Here is an 18363-nt window from a genome sequence, read left to right as displayed (position 1 = left end):
TAATTGTGGATTCATAGAAGGAACTCGGTAGCGCTCCATCTTTTTCAATTTTGTGCAATAGTTTGGATAGTATTGGTATGAGGTCTTCTATGAAGGTCTGATAGGACTCTGCGCTGAACCCATCTGGGCCTGGGCACTTTTTGGTTGGGAGACTTCTTTTTCTTTTTCTTTTTTAAAGATTTATTCATTTATTATATGATTTATTCATTTCTTATATATAAGTACACTGTAGTTGTCTTCAGATACACCAGAAGAGGGCATCAGATCTCTTTATAGATGGTTGTGAGCCACCATGTGGTTGCTGGGAATTGAACTCATGACCTCTGGAAGAGCAGTCGGGTGCTCTTAACCGCTGAGCCATCTCTCCAGCCCGGGTTGGGAGACTTCTAATGACTGCTTCTATTTCTTTAGGAGTTATGGGGTTGTTTAAATGTTTTATCTGTTCCTGATTTAACTGTGGTACCTGGTATCCATCTAGGAAATTATCCATTTCCTCCAGGTTTTCAAGTTTTGTTGAATATAGGCTTTTTTTGTAGTAGGATCTGATGTTTTTTTGAATTTCCACTGATTGTGTTGTTATGTCTACCTTTTCTTTTCTGATTTTGTTATTTTGGACACACTCTCTGTGTCCTCTGGTTAGTCTGGCTAACGGTTTATCTATCTTGTTGAGTTTCTCAAAGAACCAGCTTTGCTTCTGTTGATTCTTTGTATGGTCCTTTTTGTTTCTACTAGTTTGATTTCAGCTTTGAGTTTGATTATTTCCTGCCTTCTACTCCTCCTGGGTGTATTTGCTTCTTTTAGTTCTAGAGCTTTTAGGTGTGCTGTCAAGCTGCTGATATATGCTCTCTCCTATTTCTTTCTGCAGGCACTTATAGCTTTGAGTTTTCCCCTTACCACAGCTTTCATTGTTTTTCATTAGTTTGGGTATGTTGTACCTTCATTTTCATTAAATTCTAAGAAGTCTTTAATTTCTTTCTTTATTTCTTCCTTGATCAGGTTATCGTTGAGTAGAACATTGTTCAACTTCTATGTATATGTGGGCGTTCTTCCCTTATTGTTATTGAAGGCCAGCTTTAGCCCATGGTGGTCTGATAGGATGCATGTATTATTTCTATCTTGCTATATCTATTGAGGCCTGTTTTATGACCAATTATATGGTCAATTTTGGAGAAACTACCATGAGGTGGTGAGAAGAAGGTATATCCTATTGTTTTAGGATGGAGTGTTCTATAAATATATGTTAAGTCCATTTGGCTCATGAGTTCTCTTAGTCTATGTCCCTGTTTAATTTCTGTTTCCATGACCTGTCAATTGATAAGAGTGGGGTGATGAAATCTCCTATTATTATTGTATGAGGTAAGTAAGGTTTCTTTTATGTAGGTAGGTGCCCTTGTATTTGGAGCATAGATATTTAGGATTGATAGTTCATCTTCATGGATTTTTCCTGTGATGAACATGAAATGTCTTTCACATCTTTTTAGATTACTTTTGGTTGAAAATAGATTTTATTCGATATTAGGATGGCTACTCCAGCTTGCTTCTCCAAACCATTTGCCTCGAATGTTGTTTTCTAGCCTTTTTTTTTTAACCTGTTGCACTTTGTTCATTTGGGGCTTTTTAAACATATTTTACAGCATGTACAATAAGTTTCTGCAAAACTTTTACAAGATTGCATGATTATAGGTGGTTACACAAAAGAACATGAGTAAATATTCTTTATAACTTTTAGGAAATGTCTGTTTAATTCACTGTACTTATTTATCTTTAAACATTCATATTTTAGGTTAGCATCTATTTTTAGGTGGAAGTATTGATTCTTTTTTTTTTATCATTCTTATCGTTCTTTTTTCTTCATCTTTATTAACTTGGGTATTTCTTATTTACATTTCCATTGTTATTCCCTTTCCCGGTTTCTGGGCCAACATCCCCCTAACTCCTCCACCTCCCCTTCTGTATGAGTGTTTACCTCCCAATCCTCCCCCCATTACTGTCCTCCCTGCAACAATCACGTTCACTGGGCTTCAGTCTTGGCAGGACCAAGGGCTTCCCCTTCCATTGGTGCTCTTACTAGGTGATTCATTGCTACCTATGAGGTTGGAGCCCAGGGACAGCTCATGCATAGTCTTTGGGTAGTGGCTTAGTCCCTGGAAGCTCTGGTTTGTCGGCATTGTTGTTCATATGGTGTCTCAAATCCCTTAAAGTTCTTTCAGTCCTTTCTAAGATTCATTGAAGGGGTTAGCGTTCTCAGTTTAGTGATTTAATGATGGCCATCACCTATGTATTTGCTGTATTCTGGCTGTGTCTCTCAGGAGAGATCTACATCCGGTTCCTGTCGGCCTGCATTTCTTTGCTTCATCCATCATATCTAGTTTGGTGCCGGTATATGAATGGGACACATGTGGGGTAGGCTCTGAATGGGTGTTCCTTCTGCCTGTGTTCTAAACTTTGCCTCCCTATTACCTCCTAAGGGTATTCTTGTTCCCCTTTTAAAGATGAAGTGAAACATTCGCAGTTTGGTCATCTTTCTTGAGGTTCATGTGTTCTGTGCATCTAGGGTTATTCGAGCATTTGGGCTAATATCCACTTATCAATGAGTGTATACCATGTGTGTTTTTCTGTGATTGGGTTATCTCACTCAGGATGATATTTTCCAGTTCCATCCATTTGCCTTTGAATTTCGAAAAGTCATTTTTTTTGATAGCTGAGTAATATTCCATTGTGTAGATGTACCACATTTTCTGTATCCATATATCTGTTGAAGTGCATCTGGGTTTTTTACAGGTTCTGATTATTATAAATAAGGCTCCTACGAACATAGTGGAGCATGTGTCTTTATTATATTTTCGGGCATCTTTTGGGTATATTCCCAAGAGAGGAATGGCTGTGTCCTCAGTTAGTTCAATGTCCAATTTTCTAAGGAACCTCCAGACTGATTCCCAGAATGGTTGTACCAGTCTGCAATCTCATGAAAAATGGAGGAGTATTCCCCTTTCTCCACATCCTTGCCAGTATTTGCTGTCACCTGAGTTTTTGATCTTAGCCATTCTGACTGGTGTGAGGTGAAATCTCAGGGTTGTTTTGATTTGCATTTTCCTTATGACTAAACATGTTGAACATTTCTTTAGGTGTTTCTCAGCCATTCGGCATTCTTCAGCTGTGAATTCTTTGATTAGCTCTGAACCCCATTTTTAATAGGTTTATTTGTCTCCCTGCAGTCTAACTTCTTGAGTTCTTTGTATATTTTGGATGTAAGCACTCTATCTGTTGTAGTATTGGTAAAGATCTTTTCCCAATCTGTTGGTTGCTGTTTTGTCATAACAACAGTGTCCTTCACTTACAGAAGGTTTGCAAGTTTATGAGATCCCATTTGTTGATTCTTGATCTTAGAGCATAAGCCATTGGTGTTTTGTTCAGGAAATTTTCTCCAGTGCCCATGTGTTCAAGATTCTTCCCCAATTTTTCTTCTGTTAGTTTGAGTGTATCTGGTTTGATGTGGAGGTCCTTGATCCACTTGGACTTAACCTTTGTACAGGGTGATAAGCATGGATCGATCTGAATTATACATGCTGACCTCCAGTTGAACCAGCACCATTTGCTGAAAATGCTATCTTTTTTCCATTGGATGGTTTTGGCTCCTTTGTCAAAAATCAAGTGACCATAGGTGTGTGAGTTTTTTTCTGGGTTTTCAATTCTATTCCACTGGTCTATCTGTCTGTCTCTGTACCAATACCATGCAGTTTCTATCACTATTGCTCTGTAATACTGCTTGAGTTCAGGAATAGTGATTTCCCCGGAAGTTCTTTTATTGTTGAGGATAGTTTTATCTATCTTGGGTTTTTTGTTATTCCAGATGAATTTTCAAATTGTTCTATCTAACTCTCTGAAGAATTGGATTTGTATTTTGATGAGAATTGCACTGAATCTGTAGATCACAATTGGTAAAATGGCAATTTTTACTATATTAATCCTGCCTATCCATGAGCATGGGAGATCTTTCCATCTTCTAAAATGTTCTTCAATTTCTTTCTTCAGAGACTTGAAGTTCTTATCATATAGATCTTTCACTTGCTTGGTTAAAGTCACACTGATGTATTTTATATTATTTGGGACTATTATGAAGGGTGACGTTTCCCTAATTTCTTTCTCAGCTTGTTTCTCTTTTATGTAGAGGAAGGCTACTGATTTATTTGAGTTAATGTTATACCCAGGCACTTTGCTGAAGGTGTTTATCAGGGTTAGTAGTTCTCAGGTGGAACTTTTGTGATGACTTAAATATACTATCATATCTTCTGCAAATAGTGATATTTTGACTTCTTCTTTTCCAATCTGTATCCCTTTGATCTCCTTTTGTTGTCTGATTGCTCTGGCTAGACCTTCAAGAAGTACATTGTATAAGTAGGGAGTGAGAGGGCAGCCTGGCAAGTCCCTTATTTTAGTGGGATTACTTCATGTTTCTCTCCATTTAGTTTAATATTAACTATTAATATTTAATATTAGTTTGCTGTATATGGCTTTTACTGTGTTTAGGAATGGGCTTTGAATTCCTATTCTTTCCAGGACTTTTATCATGAAGGGGTGTTGAATTCTGTCAAATGCTTTCTCAGCATCTAATGAAATGATCATGTGGTTTTTATCTTTCAGTTTGTTTATATAGTGGATTATGTTTATGGTTTTCCACATATTAAACCATCCATGCATGCCTGGGATGAAGCCTACTTGATCATGATGGATGATTGTTTTGATGTGCTCTTGGATTCGGTTTGCCATAATTTTATTGAGTATTTTTGTGTCAATATTCATAAGGGAAATTGGTCGTAAGTTCTCTTTGTTCGGTCTTTGTGTGGTTTAGGTATAAGAGTAATTGTGGCTTCATAGAAGGAATTCGGTAGCACTCCATCTGTTTCAATTTTGTGAAATAATTTGGATAATATTGGTATGAGGTCTTCTATGAAGGTCTGATAGAATTCTGCCCTGAACCTGTCTGGACCTGGGCTCTTTTTATTTGGGAGACCTTTAATGACTGCTTCTATTTCGCTAGGATTTATGGAGTTGTTTAAATGGTTTATCTGTTCCTGATTTAACTTTGGTACCTGGTATCTGTCTAGGAAATTGTCCATTTCCTGAAGATTTTCAAGGTTTGTTGAATATAGGATTTTGTAGTAGGATCTGATAATTTTTTGAATTTCCTCTGATTCTGTAGTTATGTCTCCCTTTTCGTTTCTGATTTTGTTAATTTGGACATACTCTCTGTGGCCTCTCGTTAGTCTGGCTAAGGGCTTATCTATCTTGTTGACTTTCTCAAAGAACCAACTTTTGGTTCTGTTGATTCTTTCTATGGTCCTTTTTGTTTCTACTTGGTTGATTTCAGCTCTGAGTTTGATTATTTTCTGCCTTCTACTCCTCCTGGGTTTATTTGCTTCTTTTTGTTCTAGAGCTTTTAGGTGTGCTTTCCAGCTGCTGATATTTGTTCTCTCCTTTTTCTTTCTGCAGGCACTCAGAGGTATGAGCTTTCTTAGCACAGGTTTCATTGTGCCCCACAATTTGTTTATGTTTTACCTTCATTTTCATTAAATTCTAAGACATCTTTAATTTCTTTTTTTATTTCTTCCTTGACCAGGTTATCATTGAGTAGAACATTGTTCAACTTCCATGTATATGTGGGCGTTCTTCCTTTATTGTTATTGAAGACCAGCTTTAGCCCATGGTGGACTGATAGAACACACGGGATTATTTCTATCTTTCTGTATGTGTTGACACTTTTTATGATCAATTATATGATCAATTTTGGAGAAAGTACCATGAGGTGGTGAGAAGAAGGTATATCCTTTTGTTTTAGGATAGAATGTTCTATAAATATCAGTTAAGTCCATTTGGCTCATAACTTCTCTTAATCTGTCTATGTCTCTGTTTAATTTCTGTTTCCATGATCTGTCCATTGATGAGAGTGGGTTGTTGAAATCTCCTACTATTATTGTGTGAGGTGCAATGTGTTCTTTGAACTTTAGTAAGGCTTCTGTATGTAGGGGCCCTTGTATTTAGAGCATAGACATTTAGGATTGAGAGTTCATCTTGGTGGATTTTTCCTTTGATGAATATGAAGTGTCCTTCCTTATCTTTTTTGTTGACTTTTAGTTAAAAATCAATTTTATTCAATATTAGAATGGCTACTCCAGCTTGCTTCTTCAGACCATTTGCTTGGTCAGTTGTTTTCCAGCCTTTCATTCTGAGGTAGTGTCCGTCTTTGTCTCTGAGGTGTGTTTCCTGTAGGCAGCAGAATGCAGGGTCCTCATTGCATATCCAGTTTGTTAATCTACGTCTTTTTATTGGAGAGTTGAGACCAATGATGTTGAGAGATATTAAGGAATAGTGATTATTGCTTCCTGGTATATTCATATTTGTATGTGAGATTATGTTTGTGTGCTTTTCTTCTCTTTGTTTTGTTCCCAGATGACTAGTTTCTTGCTTTTTCTAGGGCATAGCTTGACTCCTTATGTTGGGCTTTACCATTTATTATCCTTTGTAGCGCTGGATTTGTAGAAAGAAATTGTGTAAATTTGGTTTTGTCATGGAATATCTTGGTTTCTCCATCTATGTTAATTGAGAGTTTTGCTGGATACAGTAACTCGGGCTGACATTTGAGTTCTCTTAGGGTCTGTGTGACATCTGTCCAGGATCTTCTGGCTTTCATAGTCTGGTGAGAAGTCTGGTCTGATTTTGATAGGTCTGACTTTCTATGTTACTTGATCTTTTTCCCTTCTTTTAATATTCTTTCTTTATTTTGTGCATTTGGTGTTTTGACTATTATGTGACAGAAGGACACATAATTTCTGGTCCAATCTATTTGGAGTTCTGTAGGCTTCTTGTATGTTTATGGGCATCTCTTTCTTTACATTAGGGAAGTTTTCTTCTATGATTTTGTTGAAGATATTTACTGGTCCTTTGAGCTTGGTGTCTTCACTTCTTCTATACCTACTATCCTTAGGTTTGATCTCTTTGAGTCCTAGATTTCTTGTATGTGTTGGACCAGAATCTTTTTCCGTTTTACATTATCTTTGACGGTTTTGTTGATGATTTCTATGGAAGCTTCTGCTCCTGAGATTCTCTCTTCTATCTCTTGTATTCTGTTGGTGATGCTTGTATCTACAGCTACTTGTCTCTTCCTTTGGTTTTCTATATCCAGGGTTGTCTCCCTTTGTGCTTTCTTTATTGCTTCTATTTCTATTTCTAATTCCTTCACCTTTTTGATTGTGTTTTCCTGGAATTTTTTTCAGGGATTTTTGTGATTCCTCTCTGTAGGCTTCTACTTGTTGATTTCTGTTTTCCTGTGTTTCTCTAAGGGAGTTCTTTATGTCTTTCTTGAAGTCCTCCAGCATCATGATCAAAAGCACATCATCATGTGATTTTAAATCTATATCTTGCTTTTCTGGTGTGTTTGGATATTCAGTGTTTGCTTTGGTGGGAGAATTGGGCTCCAATGATGCCATGTAGTCTTGCTTTCTGTTGCTTGGGTTTCTGAGCTTACCTCTCACATCAGATTTTCTCTGGTGTTACCTTGTTCTGCTATTTCTGACAGTGGCTAGACCATCCTATAGGCCTGTGTGTCAGGAGTGCTGTAGACCTGTTTTCCTGGTTTCTTTCAGACAGTTATGGGAACAGAGTGTTCTGCTTTCAAAGGCGTGTAGTCTTTCCTGTTTACTGGTCTTCAGGTCTTCCTGTGGGCGTATGTCCTGAGTCCACCAGGCAGGTTACTTGGAGCAGAAAAGTTGGTCTTGCCTCTGGTCCCAGGGCTGAAGTTGCTCCTGGGGGCTGCTTTTAAGCTCTCTGTGAGGGCAGCAACCAGAAGGGCTTGCCCTGCCTTTTCCTGGGCCCCTGTGCACAGGGGGCCCGGATGGCATTAGGTGTTTTCCTCGGAGTCAAAAATGTGGGCAGAGTGTAGTCTCTTCTGGCTTCCCAGGTGTGTCTCCCCCTCTGAAGGTTTAGCTCTCCCTCCCAAAGGATTTGGGTTCAGGGAGCTGTTGACCAGGTCCCTTCAGATCTGGGTGTTGTCTGTACCACTGGGGACCTGGCGCTTGAGTGCCCCTATCTTCTGGTTCCCAGAGGCTCTACACAGTTAGCAATTGTTCTTGTAATTATAAAATTTTTTATTACCCTTGAATATATACATACAATAAGAGATCAGGCGGCAGAAAGTTTCTCTTTATTCCTTATTGATGAAGATAATAGTTTTGAAAAGTTCATTGACATTGACAATGTTTGGATGACCACTAGGTGACTTTATGTGTCCTCTTTTCTATCCTCACAGACATGCAGCACTCAGTATCACTTTTTACAAAGAAAACCCCAAGAGATATCCATGATAATTATTTCCAAACTTCTCATTATTTTCAGAACACAAAATAGATGACATGGGATACCCATGGGACAATTTCAGGAAGGATAATTGGTCAGGCTTAGGTGGAAAATTGTTTCTACTAAACATCCGTGTCTTCATAAGCATACTTCAGATGGGAAGAAAATCTGACTAAAGAGAAAATTGTGATGGTAAGTCCTTTTACAAATATCCATTCTGTGTTGTATTGAAATATTTTTCTTTGCCTTTTTCAACTCTAGGGGCCAATATATTTTCCTCACCCTCTCCCATTTTATGAGTTCTCATGTCTGTATCAGATGATCATCCATTTTTATCAGATAATCCATAAAACAGTAAACAGTTAACATTGTAAACTATTCCCTTCAACTTAACCAAATGTTTTTAATTGAGATAACATAGTTTATAAGAAATATTTCAGTACAGAAATCACAAAATTGATAGCAATCTGAGTAAGAAGAGTCATAATACATTAGTATTGTAGAAGTCAGATTTTAAAAATCTGAAAATTAGTATCTCAGGAAAAGAGTTAACATCTCCTAGGAATGTGGTCCCTAATTCGTTGTTAACGATACACTGGTCAGAACAGATTTAACGTACAATAACAAAATTGGAAACAACAGGTTGTATGTGTGTAAGTGTGTGTGTGTGTGTGTGTGTGTGTGTGTGTGTTGTGTGTGTATGTATTGTATGTAAGTACATAGACATTTAGTAATAATAAAATTTCAAAGAAAAAGAGTCATCAACTTGAGTAGTGGTACTGGAATGGTTTAGGGAGGGGAAAGGGGAAAGTGATATAAGTTTACTTCAGTAAAAGCACATTTAATAAGTAATATTAACCTTGCTTCCCTAAAACCAAACAAAAAAAAACCAGACAGACAGACAAATAAACAGACTAAAACACAACAACAACCTTCCTGCTAGCAAAGACACCTATTACAAGTTACTAAAGTATCACTCTATCGGTCATCAGTATCTATCACTTAGTATCTATTAAGTTGTGTGAATATGACTACATTTGTAAATATTTACATAAGTACAAATACTGAGACAATTACAAAGTTTAGCACTTTGAAAAAAAGCAATCAATAAGGGAAAAACATTACACATAGAAGAAAATTGTTTCTACACCCAAAGAAATGACAATTCAGTTTGTTTCCTTTCAGTATTTTTTATTAATATAAAAGACAACATTAGAATTTCTAGTCATTTAAAGGCAAACATTACTGAGATATTTAATAGATTATAGTTTTTCATAAGGTTTTGTAAAAATACTGGTAGTTCCTAGGCAAGAGAAGAGCAAAGTATTTGTTAAATTCCTGACAATCAATTTGCATGTTAAAATGCTTGTTAAAGCACATCAATAGGTTATCCAGGACCAAAATTATCAGCAGTTACAAAATATATACATGCATATTATATATATATATATATATATATATATATATGTGTGTGTGTGTGTGTGTGTGTGTGTGTAACATTTACAGACTGAGCAGGTTATACTTAAGAATAAATATGTATATACATATACATATATACACTTGTTTATAGAAACAATTACTGAAAAAGAGGCCATGAATTAGAAAGACACATGGAGGAGATTTATTGAACGATTTGTAGTGAAGTAAGGGAAGGGGGAAATGATGTATTAATACGAATCTCAAAACATAAAAGAAATAATTTAACCAAATCAAGTCAAATGTTATATTAGAAGTAATGTGAAAAAAATCGAAATTATTAAGGAAAACAAGCTCATTGCTGTAGAACCAGGGTATCCTTAGATATTGGGTAAACCCTTGTAAGGTGCATGCATTTACTTATATGCTGCCATGCATCTATGGCAGATGGATGTGTTAGCTGATGACATCAAAACTTTTTTTCATTCTCACTGTACCTTTCTGAGTCCTCAAAACAGGAAATAATGCAAATAATTCTGATGATCTCATTGTTCATCTGCCGTGTTATTCCCCCGCTAGAGTTTTTAAGAGATTAAAAGATGCTAAGACTCACAAGATGAACTCACCAAGGGAATTACTGAATGCAAGAGAAAATAGAGAATGGTTATCTACCATCCAGCTTTAATATTGTCCATTCAATCTGTATAAGCACAGTTTTTGTGCTTTGAGTTTAATAATTGTTGCTCATGATAGTATAACTTCACATTCAACAAAGGCTGACAGTCAAAGAACAACTATGCTTACATATTTATGTAATTTATTCTGTTCTGTAAAGCAGCATAGATGTTCAGTAGGGAACTAACATAATGAGAACATATACTGAAAATACATTGATGACAGATGATACATTATTCATATTAAGAAACTACAAGATTTAAAAGCCTAAGGATTTACAATATCTTGTAGTTGCAAAATATATAAGTTGATGTAAATTAAAACCCATATTTTCTAGTGCTAAGATTGAACTAACTGGCTACTATAGCTCAGATTTGACTATGGTTGCCTTGTTCTTTGGTAAATCCACTCCTAAAGATACTTATAATGGTATTTTGAGAATCAGTTTAGTTGAGTAAACAAATTCTATGGTATATTTGTTTCAATATGCTATCTGTGTATATCTTATAGGCATTCTGTATGCTTCCCCACTGAGGTTTTCTCAAAAGGTATTTTAGAGCTTTAAGCTTAAATTCTGATTTATCAATGTCATAGATAATCGTTTACTAATGTTCCCTGCAAGAGTAGTGCACAGTTCCAAAAATTGGTTTCATCCTGTCTGACCATAATTTCTGAACTTCAGTGCAATTCCTCATAAGTTTCTGAGTTTATAGGTCAACTTTTTATAGAATATCATAAATGCTACTAACTCAGACCGTTTAATTAGAGAACACATTTTTATGGTTTCATACTATTTTCTTTCTCATTGCTTTACTCTGAAGTGAATTTCCTGAGAGAGGATGTATATAACAGTCACACCAGATGCTTCTTTTCTTGAAAAGTTGCTCTGGACTCATGATTTACATTGAGCTACAAAGTCATACATACATAGATTAGATTTCCCTTTACATTTATGTATTTTTATTCAGGCAAGTTTCTATGTGGGTGTCTAATTTTGCAAATGAAGTAACCTACCTCCTAACTTCCAGTTGATAATCTTTCTTTCTTTGTAGGTTATTTATAAGGACACACTGAAAAAAATGCATGGAGAAAATCAGACTGTGGTTTCAGAATTTATATTCTGGGGACTTGCCAACTCAAAGAATCTTCAGGTCTTATTCTTTTTGATATTCTTAATGCTTTATCTGCTCATTGTGTCTGGAAATATTGTCATCCTGATATTAATAACCACTGACCCCTATCTGCATTCTCCCATGTACTTCTTGTTGGCCAACCTGTCTTTTATTGATATGTGGCTCTCCTCAAACACCACTCCTAAGATGATCACAGACTTTCTTCGGGAAAACAAGACTATTTCTTTTGCAGGATGTATGTCCCAGGTCTTTTTTTCCCATTGCATTGTTGGAGCAGAGATGGTATTGTTGGTGGTAATGGCTTATGATCGCTATGTGGCCATCTGCAAACCACTCCACTATTTCACCATCATGAACCTGAAGCGATGCACTGGGTTGGTGTTGGCTTCCTGGACAGTTGGCTTTATTCATGGTATAAGCTACGTGTTAGTGGTTATGCAGCTACCTTTCTGTGGTCCCAACAAAATAGACAGCTTCTTCTGTGACATGCCACTGGTAATCAAGCTAGCCTGCATGGATTCACATGATTTAAATACTTTAATGAATGCTGAATGTGGTGTTCTGGCTGTAACGTTCTTTGTAGTGTTGCTTATTTCCTACACTTACATCCTTATCACTGTTCACCAGAGTTTGAATGTTGGAGCTTTGAAGGCTTTGTCCACATGCAGTGCACATATCACAGTGGTGATGGTCTTTTTTGTGCCCTGCTTCTTCATCTATGTGTGGCCCCTCAGTATCACCTGGTTGGACAAATTTTTTGCTGTGTTTTATTCTGTTTTTACACCTCTCCTAAACCCAGCTATTTATACACTGAGAAATAAAGAGATGAAAAATGCTATGAAAAGATTCATTGGCAAATTTCTGGGTGCCATGGGAAATTCCTAATAGCTAAATGTCAACTTATTTCTTCACACAATAAGACTGACTACATTAAAAAGCTTTAAAACCTGAAAATATTATTTTCATTTAAAATTTTACCAGCTTTACATAGATACATAAATTCATGTCTTGAAAAGAATATGACATTTACTGATCAAATATTAGGTAATTGGGAATCCTTCCCTTTAAAATATAAATATGCATGCTTTTTCCACCAAAATGTATTCAAACTATACTTTCATGTTTTTAATAGAGTCATTTTTGACCAAACTCACATGTTTAAAATTATGAATAAAATATTAGTAATTTTTAGATGAGTATTATTCTGCACATACCATATATTCCCCAAACTCTTAACTTCTATTGCCAAATGACTAACATCATCACTCTTGTCTTTTCTCAGCTATCTACCAAATTACAAATGGTGGTGCAGAAAAAGTTTTAAAAAGATGAAACAAAGAGATAAACTTCATAAGGAACAAAGACTAGCAGTGAAGTTTACTGTTTTGTTTTTTCAGAGGCAGATGAATAAAGTATAGTAAAACATATGAATAAATATTGATTAGGTTTCAAAGTTATCTCCATTTAGTATTAAAACATATTCCTTAAATTATTACTTAACATTGTATGGTATCCTGACATTTAATCTACATGGCTACAGTATCCATTACTTGACTAATTAAAACTATTGTATTTAATTCAGTGGTTAACCACATTAGACATTTAACAAACATATTTGTAAATATGCATATGTTGCTGTTGGTCAATGATGGTGCAGATGTGTCTAAAACAAACCATATTTTTGCTTTTCCCCTGGTTCGACCACCATATCTATGTGGAAAGTCCCTATTAATGAATAAACAGCATACTTTGTTGTCAGGCCACAGAAAAATCAACGTCAAATTGACTAAGGTTCTCCCTTTGATTTGATACCATTCATTGTACTATAAGTTACTCAGAACACTAGGAATGAAAAGAATTCAATGGACTTACCCAACACTGGAACTTGCATGCAAAAACACAAAACTATGTGGCAAGATATGTCCAGTACTATACCCGTACATGGCTGTAGTCTAAGGGGAACCAACAAGTTTTTTATGCCTCTTCCACAGGAGATAATTTGTGCTTTGTGCTGTAAGGTTGGTTAAAACTCAAAAGCCATTCAAGCAGTTTAGTAGTTTCAGATTTTATAATTAGTTTATTTAATTCATTTGGAGTTTTTAAAGGGTGAGAGGTAAGGGTCTAATTTCATTCTTCATGTGGGCATCCAGATTTATCAACATTTGTTAAACCTCTTGATTGTTAAACCAACATTTGACTAAACCTCTCACCTGACCTAGCACATAACCCAGTTTCTATTCTAAGGTTAATTCATCTTTAAAATACACAGGTTGATATAATGCACCAATTTTTTAACTATTCTCTGTATTTCTCCAGCTGTAGAATCTGTTTGTAAAAAATTTAAAGTTAATAAACCACTATGCAACGTATCTTTCAGGGTATTTTTACCCCTTTCTATCTATGAAGTATGTCTTTTAAGTACCATTAGATCTTTCTCTAACTTCTTGTTCTGTATGATTGTATAGTATACCTGTAATGTCCTTTATGTTGTAATATGCAAAAACCTTTGATTTTACTAGAGACATATGCAGGAGCATTGACAGTTTTAATTTGTATAGGTATCCCCATAATAGCCATAGCTTCTAATAGATATATAATTACAGAACCAGCCTTTTCAGAAGTTAAAGCAGTTGCCCATTGAAATCCTGAATATGTTTCTATGGCATGGTTCACATACTTCAATTGTCTAAACTATGCAAATGAGATATATCTATTTGCCAAATTTCATTTCTTTGGATCCTTTTTGCATACTTTCTGCAGGTAATGGGGTTTGGTTGTACAAAGAGCAAGTAGGACATTTTCTTATAATATTCTTGGCTTGTTGCCAAGTGATAGAAAAATCTTTCTTCAATCCTTTGCTGTTAATATGTTGTTTCTTACGAAATTCTGAGGCTTATAGCACATTTCCTGTCAATAGCCGATCAGTTTCATTATTAACTTATGATAGAGGACCTGGTAGCCCTGTATGGGATGTGACATGTGATACACGCAAAGAATGATTTATATTTCTGGTTACTTGTAGTTGTACAAATAAAGATGTTAATTCTGAATCATCCTGAATAAGTTCAGTAGTTTCTAAATGTAAAAAAGTGTTTTCTTCTTATTAAGAGTCAGTAACTATATAAAGAGATTGAGAAACATCAATAATATAAGAATAGCATACAGCTCTGTTTTTTTAACTGAATCATAAGGACTGTGAGCCACTTTACTTATCTTCCCTGATTTATAACCTGCCTTTCCTGATATACGATAGTGTAGAATTTAGGGGCTCCAGAAATTAGTGTCCCTTTACTATATGAAGGAGAACCCAATTGAATCTTTTTAAAAACTTACGTCTCTTACTTTTGGGATATTTGTTTTAATCTTTCTCAAAAATTACTGCAAGCTCTTTGCCAATATTCATTTTCAGCCCTTAATGAGGTAATTCCAGCATTAATAAAATGGTACCACAATTTCTGCTGGTTCTATTCCTGCTAACTGACAAATTCTCACTTTTCTTTTTAGAAACAATTCAGAAATCCTTTTTACATAGGTCTTTAATTTTTTTGTTTCTCTGCTAAAATATATATTCTAATATGTCTATTTTCTGAATAAAAATTTCTATAGGAGAATTGTAGAGGACAAAAACAAAAACAAAATACAATCCTGCTTTGGATCCAAACGATTCACATATGCATCCTGTAATTCCTTTTCTTTGACAGCCGCTACATTTTCAGCTTTATCTGATAATTTTCTAGAACTATTTAAGTACTTATGTAATATTTGAAACTAATTACTTAATTCTTGAGTAGCTAATTCGATTATGGGCTATAGCCAATTAATATCTCTTAGAAAATTTTGAAAATAATTAACAGTTTGTCACTAATCTCTGATGATTTTTACTTTTAGTGGTGTAGTTTTCTATAGACCTATCATATATCCAAGATAATGAGCAGAAACTTCTTTCGGTAATTTTTTAGGAGAAATTTGTAATATCCTAGCAAGGCGAACTTTGCTTTAATTCATAAAACACTTTTTTTCCTAAAGTATTTGCATCTAAATCAGACAATAATATCATTCATATAATGATATATTTTATATTAAGAAAACTTTGCAAATTATTTCTGATGGCCGTGCTACAAAATGGATATACAAGGTAGGACTGCTTAACATTCTTTGTGATAATACTTCTATGATATCTCTTTATTTGATAACTATTATTATAAATAGGTATTGAGAAAGCAAACCTTTCCCTGTTATGCATATGCAAAGGGATTATGGAAAAGCAATCTTTTAGATCAATTACTATTAGAGGCTATGACTTAGGTATTAGAGAAGGCAATGGGATTCCTGACTGTTAAAAGAAAATTGCATGAATCATCTTATTTATGGCTTTTCAGTTTGTTAAAAGCATCCTCTATTTTCCAGATTTTTTATAAGCAATTCCATGGGTTGGTAGATTCTTCAATGTGTTGAATATTTAGTTGTTCAATTCAGAGTAGAGGTTGGGATATGTCAGCCATGCCCTGTAACAGGTAGGAACTGAGGGATGCTTCAAAAAATTTGAGTCCAGCAAAGTAGTTTGCTATATTAAATATGGACCTTAGCACCTCATCCTGGGTCTAAAACCCAACATTAACATCAACATGTCTGTTTTTATGGCAATAAAATGCTTTTTAAAAAATCACTACTCTGTATAATGACTTGATCTTGGGAATGGTGATATTTTCTTGTTATTTTTATTGTTCAATTTATTTTTAGCTATTCTGTGTTTTTGTTTTCCTATATGAGGTTGAGAATTGTCCTTCCAAGATTTGCAAAGCATTGCTTTAGACTTTTGAAAAGGGATTGTACTAAATGTGTGGATTGCTTTTGGTAGGATTGCCTTTACAATCCATGAGCATGGAAGATCATTCCATCTTCTGATACCTTTTTCAACTTCTTTCTTCAAAGATTTGAAGCTATCAACACACAAGTCTTTAACTTGATTTACTTCTGTTACCACAGAATAGTTTATATTATTTAAGACTATTGTGTAAGGTGATATTTTTATGATTTATTTACACCTCTGTTGTCATCACTGTATCAGAGGGCTACTGATTTTTATGAGTTACTTTTGTATCCATATTCTTTGCTGAATGTGTTTGTTAATTGTAGAAGTTCTCTGGTTGCACTGTTATTGTCATTTATGTATACTTACACAATCTTTAAAAAAAGATAATTTGGCCACTGTCTTTCCTACTTGTATCCAAATAAATGTAGATAGAACAATTCCTTATTTTTCTATACTCACAGTTACTAGCCCAATCATCATCAAAATGACTTCCTTCAGCAACTGATTAGAATAGATATAGACACTCAGAGTCAAACATCAGTCAATTACTTTTTAATTCAGCCTTGCATTCAGTACACAGGCAAAATAACATATGCTTTGTCAGAATTAAAAAGAATGGTTTATATGCCAGGGAGATGAGTCCCTTGTAATCCTTTAAAACCTCATGAACCATTTGGTTCCCTCTTCATATTATTGCTGGTGTTCTGGTTTGTGAACTCCCACTAGAATAGTCTGGTCTGACGTCTATAACATTCCAGGGAGTTTGTATCCAAAGTTCTAAATTCTGCAGTTCAGTTTCTAAAGAATAACTACATGTTGATGGTGACCGGTGATGGCCTTACCTCTCAGTTCCAATTTTTCTATAATAAGCAATTTCTCAGTGCTTATATAATGTATATTAAATATATGTATATCTCAGTATTATTATAGTACATATTATAAAATATATAACAAAAGCAAATTAAAATTGAAGAATTTGAGTCATGTATTGATAAAACACTCCATCATGGAAAAAAGGCCATGATGGAACAAGCATGGCATAACTGGCTGTACTGCATCTACAGTCAGGAAGTATGGCAGAATGATTTTATTTTGTGGCTTGCATTTTCATCTTTCTTGTATATTTGTTTGTTCTTTCTGGTTTTGTGTTGTTTTTCAGTTTGTGTAACTTACTAAAGATGGTTTCATTGATACTAAGGGTGGGAATTCTACGCTCAAATAAATGTTTCTAAAACTACCCCCAAAGATATAGTCAAATATGTGTTTCCATAATGAATCTAAATTTCATTATTTTGATAACAAAGATTAACAATCATGTTTTGCCTATCATGAAATTATAGGTTTCTTACCTAACTTTCATGGCATCATTATTTTTTGAATACAAATGATTTATTTAGCATTTGTAGGTCAATCCATGGGCTAAGGAGTGGATATCCAGAACCCAGCAGCAAGGTCAGCGCAACCTCCGAGCTTCTGTTTCTGACTCCAACAGGGTGAGCACATCACCCTCTCAAACAGGGTTTTTGACATTCTGGATGATAGAGCGGCTGGTGTCATCCATAAATTCCACTCGCACCTGTGTGCACTGTCCCTGCGAACCGGTCCTGCCCAGCACTTTAGTTACCCTAGCCAGTTTGATGGGCTGCACGAGATTCGTGTCCATGATAGCCGCGATCTGGCGGAGAGTCATGGTATCATTATTATTTTTTTATTAATCAAGTATTTTTGGTGTACATTTTTTTAGTGTTAGTCTCTTTTCCTTGTTTCCGGCAACATCCCTTCCTCCCCCCCTCTTCCTGCGGTGTCTCTCCCCACCTCTCCCCCATTGCCGCCCCCGACAGTCTAGTTCACTTGGGGTTCAGTCTAGCAGGACCCAGGGCTCTTCCACTGGTGTCTACTAGGATATTCATGCCACCTATGAGGTCAGGAGAACCAGGTCAGTCCATGTATAGTCTTTTAGCAATACGTAACTGTCTA

General features: G+C 35.4%; 1 protein-coding gene and 1 pseudogene across 1 annotated transcript; one reads left to right on the top strand and one right to left on the bottom strand.

Moving 5' to 3' along the window:
• Positions 1 to 11516: 11516 nt before the first annotated feature.
• On the top strand, positions 11517 to 12458 carry LOC116900572 (olfactory receptor 4K14-like). Its single transcript, XM_032902294.1, has one exon. The coding sequence runs from the start codon at positions 11520 to 11522 to the stop codon at positions 12456 to 12458; it is 939 nt and encodes a 312-aa protein (XP_032758185.1). The 5' UTR covers positions 11517 to 11519.
• Positions 12459 to 17839: 5381 nt separating this feature from the next.
• On the bottom strand, positions 17840 to 18049 carry LOC116900571 (annotated as a pseudogene).
• Positions 18050 to 18363: the final 314 nt, after the last annotated feature.

Source organism: Rattus rattus, chromosome 5, assembly GCF_011064425.1.
Source record: "Rattus rattus isolate New Zealand chromosome 5, Rrattus_CSIRO_v1, whole genome shotgun sequence".
NCBI lineage: Eukaryota > Metazoa > Chordata > Mammalia > Rodentia > Muridae > Rattus > Rattus rattus.
This window is presented reverse-complemented; position numbering and strand designations above follow the sequence as displayed.